The sequence below is a fragment of the Neophocaena asiaeorientalis genome, unplaced genomic scaffold (genome assembly GCF_003031525.2).
Source record: "Neophocaena asiaeorientalis asiaeorientalis breed wild unplaced genomic scaffold, Neophocaena_asiaeorientalis_V1.1 scaffold136, whole genome shotgun sequence".
Taxonomy (NCBI): Eukaryota; Metazoa; Chordata; class Mammalia; order Artiodactyla; family Phocoenidae; genus Neophocaena; species Neophocaena asiaeorientalis.
In genome coordinates, this window is record NW_020185333.1 from 6,175,780 (window position 1) to 6,188,151 (window position 12,372).

The following is a 12,372-nucleotide window of genomic DNA, read 5'->3' on the forward strand; positions in this document are numbered from 1 at the left end:
TGTGCTTGTTTGCTTTGGTTTGATCATCTGTGGAAGGGTTAGATGTATGGGGTCACAGGTAGATATTTTTGGCTTTGCAGGACATAGAGTCTTTGTTGTAGCTACTCAACTCTGCAATTGTAGCTTGAAAGCAGCCATAGACCATAAGAAAGTAAATGGTCATGGCTGGGCCCATAGCCCATAGTTTGCCCACCTCCAGCCTATGGCCTCAGGTACCTGGTGACATTCCGTCATCTTTTCCTTCCATATTGTTCACTCCTCTGAGTTCAGTAATAGTGAACTTTGCCGCACGGTCTCAATTTACATGTACTATCCAACTTAATTTATTTTATTGTTTGAGTCTCTGCCAGAAGAATATGTTTAAATCTCTTCTCATTTCTAAATAAAATATTTTAGTGCGACTTCAAGAAGTAGCAGCTCAAACTCAGACATGGCATTTAGTTAGCAAAATATCTTGTTAATCACTTTAAAGCTGAATCGCATGTATTAGAATTAAGGAAAATCTTTCATTTCCCTGATATAGACAAGCAACATGGCAAGAGAAAAATATTACTGATTGAATTGACTGTCAATTTAAATCCTTAACTTTTTCAAGTTTTAAAAAAGAATGGTTTTGTTCTTGTTTGCACTTCGTTTCTTTCCTCAAATTGTGTTTCACAGTTCAGAAAAAAAGAGGAAAGAAAGAAAAGGAACTTCTTACCATATTGCCCTGATCCTGACTGCCTCATTTTTCTTAAGAAACGTACTCAAGGAGCTTTCATTGTAAGGATTTCTTGACTCTGCATGGAATGCACTGATTGTTTAGTGGCCATTCTCTAGGCCTGTGTTATACACAAGCCTCTTAAACCGTAGCACTTCCTACTTGTCTGTAGGCACTCATGAAGTTTCATAAACAACGGTGGAAAAAGTACAATTTGAAACATTCATTTTGTCTGCCTAAGTAGAATATATCTCTGTGCAGAGGATTTTGACACCAGCTTAGAGACGCCTTAGTGTTCCTGCAAAAGGAGAGTCAACTGTGGCAAAAATGAGTTTCCTCATGTAAGACAGAGCAGTGTCTTAAAGCTTTCAGTGATGCTCAGTGTGTGTCACTGTAGTATTACGGGCTAGGGCTGCCATAACAAAATAGACTGCGTGGCTTAAACAACAGACATTTCTTTTCCCACAGTTCTGAAGGCTGGAGGTCCATGATCAAATTCCTGGCGAGCCTGGGCCTAAGACCTCTCTCCTGGGCTCACAGGTGGCCAACTTGCTGGGTCCTCACATTTTCTTTACTCTGTGCACACCCATCCCTGTGTCTCTTTGTGTGTCCATGTTTCCTCTTCTTATAAGGACATCAGTCAGATTGGATTAGGGCCTACCCTAAGGGCCTCGTTTAACTTAATCACCTCTTTAAAGGCCCTGTCTCCAAATTTACTCGCATTCTGAGGTACTGGGGGTTAGGGGCTTCAACATATGAATTTGGCTAGGGGGAAGAGAGAAGGGACAAAATTCAGCCATAACAGTCTCTAGTAACATTACATGCTGGCATTCCTGTAGGATTCTGATCTGGGAGCAGAACAAAAGCCCAGGACCTAAGGATAGGCAGGAGAGGCTGGCCGCAGCATGTGGGAGCCAGGACATGGCGCTGGCAAAGGAGAGGTGCTGATTCTGGAACCAGAAAGAGTTCTTTCCTGTACATTTGCATAACTACTTCTGAAATCTCCGCCCCATCCATGGGGTGAGGGTGGTCACAAGAAGAGGCACCTCCACCTGTCACCCAACGGGAAACTCTGACCACACTCTAACTCCTCTGTAGGCTGTGTGACTCGCTGCTGGCCTCAGAGATCGGAATACAGGCTCAAAGACAACTCAGTGTGGAACCTAATTCTGACTCAAGATGAATACGTGTCTGCTATTTGTGTGCTGATGGGCTCTATGAGTATGTCTTGTCTTATCTGCCCAGTACTAGGCCCTGTTTCATAGGGTGAGCTTAACAGGGCCTGTGTTATAACAATTACACTGTCCTGACTCACAACCACCAAATCTTGATGGCTTAAAACCATCAAAGCTTATTTTTGCTTTGTGTCAGAGTCCAATGTGGGATAGGATGGAGAGTGGGCCACTATCCCAAGTCACTCAAGAGCCCAGGTTCCTTCCATCTTCTGAGGCCAGATCATCCATATGTGGCCACCAAGTTTGCTCTAGATGGGGAAGAGAGAGCGCAGGATCACACAAGTAAAAGGCTGTATGTGTGAGGCTTGGAAACACTTCTGCCCATAGTCCATTGGTCAGCATTCAGTCACATGGTCCCAGACTTACTGCAAGAGTGCTAGGAAATGATTGCCTTGGGTTCCCCACAGTTTTTCATTGTCTCTCTGAAAACACATCTATTGTGTAAGCTTCTGTCACTTTGCAAAAATGATTTCAGCATGGACCTTTCATTGTTATAAAGGCATATTGAAGTAATTCAATATCACACAGCAGTTGGTTTTCTCAGCCTATCCTTGGTTGTACTCCCAAACTCCTGGAGAAAGATAACCATGCTATTCTAGGGGAATTTGGTGTCACAGGCTGTTAGAGCGGGATTGCTGGCGATCAGGACTTATTCCAACCTGGGTGGCTCTTTTCTTGCTGTGTTCAGACATGTTTCACTGTCGAAAGTATTTAAATATTATGCCTGTCTGAAAGTGCATCCTTCCTTCACCCTTAGCCACTCTAGGGAATCTAGACCGTCCTGGAGGGGGTCTTAGATAAGGCGAAGACTGCCCCAGAGGAACCTCAAAAAGATTCTGGTGCTTTTCTTGATTTTTCCGGGAAGTTGGTCTGGAAATGATGGACATTAGTCTGTTATGATGGACAAATGCTCACTGACCTAACCCTTCCATCTCCATGGTTTCCAAATGAAGATTCTTTAGACTCATTTTGTTAATTACACAGAATTTTTCTTGAATTTTAATTTTTTCTGATTCCTAAACAGTTGTGTGTACAAAGCAGGTAACCTTTCTTAATTTGGGTGTATGATTTTTCCCCTGAATGTTATTCTAAAATTAGGAGGAAGCAGCAGTGTGCTATTGACTCCCTGCAGTCGAGTCTAGATTCTGAAGTTCGGAGCAGAATTGAGGCCACTGGGCTGAAGAGGAGCATGGAAGGGGACCTCGCTGAGACGGAACTCCAGCTCAGCCGTGTCAACCGCCAGGTGTCAGAGGCAACCAAATCCCTGGGCCAGCTTCAGATCCAGATCAAGGTATTTTCAATTGCAATGCAGGGGTGAGGCAGGGATGTCTCTGCTTATGGGAGCAAACCAAGTGGCAGGTTGTGTTGAGCAATAAACGTGAGGACAACAAACCTAATCCTTTGGGAGAGCAGGATGATGCTTATGTTGAATCGCTGGGGCTTGTTCAGAGCATGCATGCGTGAGCGCAGGTCCCGCTGAACTGCCAGGGGTCCGCATACCCCGTGCGTGTTTTCTCTCACAGGACCTTCGGGCGCAGCTGGAGGACAGCACATGCCTGAACAGTGAGCTGAAGCAGCAGATGGCGGTGGCCGAGCTGCGCAACGCTCTTCTCCAGGCTGAACGCGAGGAGCTGAGGGCCTCGCATGAGCAGATAGAATGCGGGCGCAGGCTGGCGGAGGAAGAGCTCCTGAAAGCCACAGGAAAAAAGTCAATCTTTTCCACACCCAGGTGGGGCCCGTAAACTCGCCATTAGCCATGTCAGCTGGTGGGAAGCAATGGATCCACACTGGTTGGCCTAGGACGGTACACGGTTGCCACGTGGAGCCTTGCAGGTGGCCGGTGAGGCAGGGAGAGCCTTTGGTAGCAGAGTGGCGGTCTCATCCTTCATTCATCCCCAGATGCACTGGTTCCCTAGGGCTGCAGCAGCCAAGTTCCCAAACTGATTACAGAAATGTAATCTCTCACAGTTCTAAAGGCTAGAAGTCCGAAATCACGGCATTGGCAGGGTCGTGCACCCTCTGAATCTTGCAGGGAGTCCTTCCTTGCATTTTCCCAGCTTCTGGTGGTTTGTTGGCAATCATTGGTGTTCTGTAGCTTATAGATACGTCACTCCAATTCACCTCCTTCACATGGCATTTTCTCTGTGTCTTAACATCATCTTCCTTCTGTATCTGTCATTGTCCAAATTTCCAAATTTTTATGAGGACGTCAGTCATATTAGATTTGGACCCACTCTAATGATGTCATTTTAACTTTACTACCTCTCTAAAGACCCTATTTCCAAGTAAGGTCACATTCTGAGGATTGGGAGTTAGGACTTCAACATATGTTTTTTGGGGGAGGGACACAATTTGAACCAAAACACTAAGCCCTGCCAGAAGAATGAACTGTCAGGGTACTCATAGCTAGGATGCTGGGGAGAGAGAGAGGAACATTCGCTAGTGTTCCAGAATCATTTGCCTGCTTCTCCTCTTCCTGCTAAGCCATGTATTCCCCGAGCATCCCAGGATTCGAAATAAATGCTCCTGCTTCAGAGCCAGGAGATTTCAAACAATTCTGAGTGGCTGCTGACAGATATGATGAACTGTCAGGACTCTGGCTTCTCATGGAAGGTTATGTAAGTTACACAAAGCAAGAATTCTTAAATCGTTGCCATTCTCATGGAATCAGGAGAAGCCATAGTGGCTAGGACAAAAACTCGATAAACATTTTTAGGGCACCCACCGTAAGCTGAACAGGTATGCATGGTATAGACAGATGCAAAATATCTCCATCGTCCTAAAAAGGTGGAGATCTAGGTTAACACACTGCAGTGCACTGCTGGGATTGTAGTGATAAAGCAAGCACACCCCTACAGAAAGCCTTCCCTGACGATCCTAGACTTAAGTTAGATGCACAGTACGCTTAATCTGAGTCATGAAGGACATGGAAGAAGTCAGCCAAGTAGAGAGAAAAGTCAAGGGCAGAGGCACGGGGAAAAGAGGGAATTTAGGATGTTAAGGAAAATTGATATACTTACTATAGCATACGGTAGAGGGTAGGAGAGATCAGCAGAATTGATGCTAAGGGAGAGGCATGTAGAGCCAGGTCACCAGGGATCTTGATTTTGAGACTGATGGAGTTTGAATTCTATCATGCAGCTAATGGGGGTCTGCTGAAGAATTGTGAGTAACTGGGAGGGAAGTTATTAGATTTGCATTTTAGGAAGTTTACTCTGGTGATTGTTGTGAAGGATGGATTAATGCAACTAGGGGCAGATGTGCCATGCTCTGGGATATTTAGAAACATCTGTGGGATCATTTTGGTTGCCATAGAGACTGGGAAGTACCACTGACATTTAGTGGGCAAGGTCCAAAGATACTAATGCTCCCGCAAGATACAGGATAACTCAACATCCCAAAGAATTGCCCCTCCCAGAATGCCAGCTGTGACCCCACTGAGAAACACTGGATAAAAGGAAGTATTAATGTAAACCAAAGATGTACCTGCTGGAAGGCAGTGCATTTAGTTTGTGCCTACAGTTTGTGCCCATGTGCATGACACGATCCTATTAGGATACCATGTGGTAGAAAACAAACAGGCTCTATGGTATGCATAATTCCCAACAGGCTAACTTACTTCAATATTTTCTTTATCTCTCAAGAAAACTTAACTAAATACAATGAGTGGGAATCTTATAAAGTAGAATATGGAATTTTTAAAAAGTAAATCATTCACTGTCTGTAGTACTTAATATCTATTGGTAACAAATTATTTGCCACGCATGTTATAACTGATGAGATACCAGTGGGTCCCAGTATGATGAAAAACCACTAGCCTAGAGAGAGATAAGGACATCAACCAGAGCAAAAGCAGACATAGAGAGAAGGAGATAGATTTGAAAAAAAAGAAAGAAAATTAGGTAATAGCCCTGATCTCCAGAGCAGAGTTTCTGAAACTTTACGTGTACAAGAGAAACTAACACAAAAATGCACATTCTCAGGCCTCATCCCAGACCCACTGAATCAGAATCTCTGCAGTAGGAGGAATCAAACGAGTTTTCAGGTGATGCTGCCAGTGCAGAAACTACCCTTTGAGCAGCTCTGGCCTAGGTGACGTGTTGCTCACAAAGGACTTCTCCCCCACCTTAGCCATTGGTGGCCCCCTTGCAATTACTGGAACACCGTCAATCTTCTGATTGACATACAATGAGTATTTTCTAGAACCTTCTGCATCCCCAGATTTCTAACCTGGAACAAACATATGAGGCCAAACTTATCCTTGTCTAATTGCGTGTGTCCTTTTTCAAACCTGAGCTGTGACAATCTAGATTGCTCTTCTGGACAATACTCCCTCACCCGCTGCTTCCCAAACCGAACCAATCATTCAGCTTGAAAAGACTTTAACCATCAACTCCTTAGCAGATTTGAAATGATTCTAGGTATAAACAAATCACCATTTATATTGTACCTTTCTTTACAAAGAAAGAGTTCCTATGGAGTTATGTGCAGTAAGCATCCCAGCATACTCCAGGAAATACCCTCATCCCTCCAGGCCACACCCATGGCAGTGGGAGGCCTGAGGCACACAGAGCCTGGCTCTCCATAAGGACAGAGGAGGCAACCTTGATGAAGATGCTTCACGCCATCAAGGAAGTAGGGTGGAACCTGTGAGGCTGGAATTTCTCTCTTCCTATTTCCAAAGGCTTAATCTTGCCGCTGAGAGAGGTACTAGCTAGAGGAAAAGTGAATGAACAGAAGAGAAATTAAAAATAGGAAGGCTATGCCTTTTAAATACATTCTCTATGCTAAGATTTCACACCTTCAGAAAAACTGTGCTACAAACACAGACCAAAAAGGAGTTTCAGCCTCTAATGTCACAACCCAGGAAGGAAAGGATTAGGGCAGCGTCAGCCAAAGAACACAAATAATCCTCCAGTGTAATGGAGGTTTCTCAGGCCTGGGGGATGAGGCTCATCTGAATTGCTTTGCCCACCCCCTCACTGCAAAATTAATAGAAGCAGAGGTAGATAGTGAGGAAGATGTTCTTCCCCTGGAGCAGCATGCAGGAAACTGAGTTTTCTTCCCTAAACCCCTGCTTTCCACATGTCTGCTTTTGACCCTGACTTCTGCTCTGGGACACTTGCCCCTTCCCCATCAAAGAGCAAAAGGCAGAAAAACATATTCCTCAGCCAGCTGAAAACCAAACACATGTTTGGGGCTTGTAGGTTGTCTGGGTCCATTTCTCCTTTCTGACTCAGGCTGTCATCTCTCCAGTACTAAACCTCTAATGGATGAAATCCCTTGCATTCAAGTCTAACGTGGTCTCCTGGGCCTGGAAGTATGGCTTCATGAGTGTGGCTGAGGAGAGGAAAACACACTTCTGGCCAGAGCCCCTCCCATTGCATGTCCTGAACAGACCAGCTTGCCTTTGCACCAATGATCTCAACTTGCCTAATGAGGATGTTGCTTTTCCTTAGAACACGAGTCTCCTCAGCCAGAAGAAGAAACTGGAGGTTGATGTTGCCAGGATGCAGAAGGAAGCTGAAGAGGCGACGCGAGGGTGTCAAAGTGCAGAAGAGAAGGCCAAGAAGCCACCTACTGAGGTGGGTCCATTGACTGTCTGCTTACTCCTGTCTTTCAGAGTTGATGGGAGCGGTAGCCAAGGGGCAGGTGCTAAGCTGCAGACAAAAAGGATTCCATTGATTCTCCATATAGCTAGCGGGAAGTTAGCTGACCCCTCTGCCTCTGTCCCCATTTTGAAAAATTAGGCCAGCTGGCTCATCCCTTCCACCCTGTCCACACAGTGAAAAGGAGCAGCTGAATTGCCATAGGCAAAATCTTATGAAAGCAAGAGATTTTTTAAAAAGTTAATCCACTTTCCACTTGCGAATCAATATATCTAGTGTCTAGAAACAATTCCTCTTGTGTTTCCTTACCCATAGCTATTTTTCCTGGGGTCTGTAATAGCTTTATGATGATCTGCAAAGAATGCTTATTTCACTTATTTTTTAAAAATATTTATTTATTTATTTACTTATTTATTTATTTTTGGCTGCGTTGAATTGAGTCTTCATTGCTGTGCATGGGCTTTCTCTAGTTGCAGCGAGCGGGGGCTGCTCTTCATTGCGGAGCGTGGGCTTCTCATTGCAGTGGCTTCTCTTGTTGCAGAGCATGGGTTATAGGCATGCAAGCTTCAGTAGTTGTGGCACACGGGCTGCAGAGTGCAGGCTCAGTTGTTGTGGCGCACGGGCTTAGTTGCTCCACGGCATGTGGGATCTTCCCGGACCAGGGCTTGAACCCATGTCCCCTGCATTGGCAGGTGGATTCTTAACCACTGTGCCACCAGGGAATTCCCTATTTCACTTATTTTTTACATCCCATACTATTGCTTCAGTAACAGAATCAGGTTGGTGAAGAAGGGCTTCAGGATTGGTGTACCTTCCTTATCTGCAAGTTTAAAATTGTTGATAGTGGTGCTTTTCCTGAATGAGACTAAGCTCAGGGTTGGCTGCCTTGACTGTACCTTTGTGGGAACTGGAAAAAGACACCTGCTGGACCCCCACGGTGGGTAGATGCAGACTTCTCTCAAAAGGCATGGCAAGCAGAAGGCAATACTCAGCAAAAAAAAAAAAATGTCATGGAGGAGGGAGGTGAGGAGAAGTCTGTGTGTGAAGAACCCAGCCTTGCAAGTGCCAGTGCTTGCTGAGCAAAGCTTGGGCTTGACTTCAGCCTCCACCCACTCCATCCCCATCAGGTGGTCTGTGTAGTCCATCAGACACACAAACACACGCAGCAGCCCTGACCTTGCCCTGTGGATGAAAACTGATGCTCTCGCTAAAAAGTGTATGGGAATCGAGGAGACAAGATATTCAATTCGATTTTACATTAGTCATTTTAAAATTCAAGAGGAGGGAAAAGCTTACTGAGTTATTTAGCATTTGGGGAACTAAACAAAACCTTTGCACCAAATCCTAGCTACCAGATCACTATAGAATCCAAAAGAATGGGGAAGCGTGCCTAGCACTCAGTCATTTTGTATCAAAGCAGACGCTTTCTGATGGAAAAGAGGTGTGTGAAAGCTTAAAAGCATTTGGCCAAGGAAAAAATAATATGCTTAACATTCACGAAAATCCACATAGATAGAAAGGAATTAAAAGAGCTTTTACTCCTGATTGGTAGGTATATGCAGTCACACGTTAGGAAGACTCTATCTGCATAACCTCACCTTTATAAGATTTCCTTGGCAATGTTGAGAAATGAACTCACTACCTCTTTCCTCGCTTTAATCCTCCAATGGTTCAGCTGTGAGTTCCAGCCCCACATAGCAGAACCCAGTTACCTCCGTCATTCATTCTTTGCCCCCACCATCTATACAGACGTCTCACACTTAAATTATACAGATGGTTGGTAACCTGATAGACAGAGAAACTTTGTCTGGGAGGGCAGTGTTCTTACATTAAAGGCACTGAGAGAGTCATGAAACAGTTCTTAACAATTGCAGCAAGACACCAAGCCCTTAGTATACATAGCCAAAGCCAAGAGTGGGCTTCACAAGAATTAACCCTCCTTGTGCCAGATTATTGGCACTGAGAGCCTCAGTTGCTACCAAATTCCTGGAGCCTAAATTTGTTTGCAGTTGCGAATCACAGAATTATAGAAGTGAGACGTGAAAAAGGTTCTCATAGGCACTCCACATGTTTCCCGGTGCATGATGTTACAGGATGCGTCCTGGTGCTTTACTCAGTTAAAAGCTGTACCTTCAGTTGGTCATCTTTCTTTCAATACAGGTGTTGTATAATAATATTCACATGGTGTTTCATCTCTGGTCTGTTTCCACCACCCCTCACCCTAATCTCCAGTAGCTGCTGCTATCGTGATTGCCTTCTGGTTAACAAACTCGAGGGCCACAGAGGTTAGGGAGAGCGTGGTGGGAAGAGATTAAGTACACAGAGGCAAGGCATGGCACCTAGTCACATCAGGAACAGAAGACTGTGGGTAGAAATGTTAAGCTTGATTGGCTGCTGGACTGTCTCAGTCCCTTTCCTTCTTTTCTAGGTAGCAAACATGTCAGAACTGAAGAAGGAGCAAGATGCCAATGCCCGCTTGGGGAGGATGAGAGAGGACATGGAGCGGACAGAGACTTACAGGAAAGGCTGGATGACGCTGAGCAGACTGCCGTGATAGGGAATAGAAAGCAAAGCCAGAAACTCGAATCCAGGGTAGGAGTTCGCCTGCATAATCATGGGGTCTTGACAACTCCCAATTCGAACCTTATTGTCCCGTAATATCACACCAGATAGTCCCTGCCTCCCTCCTCACTTTTGCTTGTAACATGTTCATATCTTTGACAGTGTTGGCAGAGCTCAGTATATTCTTTCATTCTTTTTGACTTTGGGCCACTAAATAGGACTTTTCTTGGACTGGGTGCAATCCGCCATCCTGCTAAGTGACAGTGCGGTACCTCCCGCTCACCTGCGCCAGCTCTAGGGCTCCCCACAGCCAGGGAGACCAACTGTTTCCAAACACACCCTCACAGTCTTGCTTCTGTGCCTTTGCTCCTGTTATTTCCTCTGTGGAGAATGCCCGTCTCCTAACAGCCAGAGAAAGGGGAGGGAAATAACTAAATCAAGGATCAAAAAAGACTTAGTGAAAATATAGTAAGGCCTGACAGAAATGATGTAGTACCTGCCTTTAGGGAGCTCAAAAATAAATAGGAAGACCTAGCTTGAAAATAGGATTTTTAAAATTATTGAATCAATTTCAGTGACACCGTATAGGTCATGTGACAAATGCTGTAAGGATGGAAAGAATTTGACTGGGATTTCATGGTTCAGAAGGGCCCCTGAAAAATAAAGTATTGCTGTTGCATATTTATGGTATATCTGTATAATGGAATACCAATGCACATTTATGGTACATCCATATAATCACACTGATTAGGAGCGAGGAAGAGCTCTGTAATGTCCTGGAGATCATGGCTAGTGGTATAATGATGATAAAAGGTACAGGCGATGTTGAGGGTATACAAACTTCTGTGCAAGCAAGAGGGGAAATATGAAGACATGTACACATTTGCTTGTATTTTCAAAAAGAATTGGTGACAGAATAAAACAAGGACTAATAAAAACAATTACTCATAGGAGGAGAACACAGAGATAAAAGCTAGACCTTCTGAATGCAACTTGCATAGTTGGTGTGATTGCAAAATCATATGAAACACACCCTCCCCCTTCAACCCCCTAACCCGTGTGCTGCTTTATTTCTCTCCATACCACTTATCACCATGTAACATAGTCTGTATTTTACTTTGTTTCATTTGTGTGTTTCCCTTCCTTAGAATGGATGCTTATAGAGGGGAGAGATTTTTGTCTGTTTTGTTCCCTGCTGTATCCCTGGCCCTGGTGTCTGGTGCGTAGTAGGCAACAAATATTTGTTGAATGAATATTATGTTAACCTTGGTTGTATAACTGAAGGGCTGTAGGCCAGCTGTTCATCTGCACTACAGCTCTCCCACAAGGCAGGGCTATGGGGCTGTGGGTGACATATGTGTGACAAAAACTCAGAGTCTGATTTCTTTAGAGAGTCAGAGCTTAACATGGAGAAAGTAGCTTAAGATGAGGCAGTACATTGGCTGAATTCTTAAAGAGTGTTGTATATAGCTTATTCTCTCTATAAACGCTACGTACACTCGTAATACACACGTGTGTGTAATTTTGTAATCCAAGAGGGGAAGTTTATCACCTCTGCATGGATTAGCCTTTCACATCCTTGAGTCTAAACAGCCCTTTTATGAGCTCACATAGTTCAGCCAGCTCACTTTTGGCAAGGCGGTTTTCCCAGAGAGTTTGCCCTGTTTCACCACGGCCAGAATGAGAGTGCACCCATCTTCCCTGATGGTGGCACTATTTCAAATGATCGTGCCGACAGGCAAATGCAATGCCCGCCTGGCTTGCTGGCTGCCCGCCTGTAATCTGAGACCGTGGTTTGCTTGCAGGTCCGTGAACTGGATGGTGAACTGGAAAGCGAAGTCCGACGCATCGCGGAGGCCCAGTGGGGAGCCCGCAGGTTTGAGCGATGCATCAGAGAGCTGACCCACCAGGTACTCCAGAAAGCCACTCCCTGTTCCCCTGGCTGCACTCTACCCTGGGCTCCTTCAAGTCTGAAACGACCCCCTAGGTCTCCTGTAGTTCGCTCTCCATCTTTGGTCTCCTTCAGCGGGAGACATCAACCTGCCCTTCCAGGGCTCCTGTGCTGTTATTGGTTTGGGGTAGTCCCTTTTCAGAGCTCTCAGGAAGCAAAATGTGAGCAGCAAGTTGCAATTAGAAGGGAAAAGCTATTTATACTCTCCTTGTTTTTTTCACACATAATGTCTGCAAGCACTTTCAGAAAGACGTCTTCCTGTGAGAGGCTGAGTGAGAACAATGTGTAAATGAAGTGACTGGCAGAGACGGGGAA

At 44.9% G+C, this 12,372-nt stretch overlaps 1 protein-coding gene across 1 annotated transcript in view; it reads left to right on the top strand.

The window, feature by feature from the left end:
* The window catches only part of MYH15 (myosin heavy chain 15), a 175,793-nt gene that overhangs the window by 145,512 nt on the left and 17,909 nt on the right, over window positions 1–12,372 (top strand). The window contains 7 exon segments of the mRNA XM_024735329.1: window positions 3,034–3,226; window positions 3,459–3,635; window positions 3,638–3,664; window positions 7,395–7,520; window positions 9,973–10,051; window positions 10,054–10,136; window positions 11,912–12,016. Coding sequence (XP_024591097.1) covers window positions 3,034–3,226; window positions 3,459–3,635; window positions 3,638–3,664; window positions 7,395–7,520; window positions 9,973–10,051; window positions 10,054–10,136; window positions 11,912–12,016 — 790 coding nt within the window.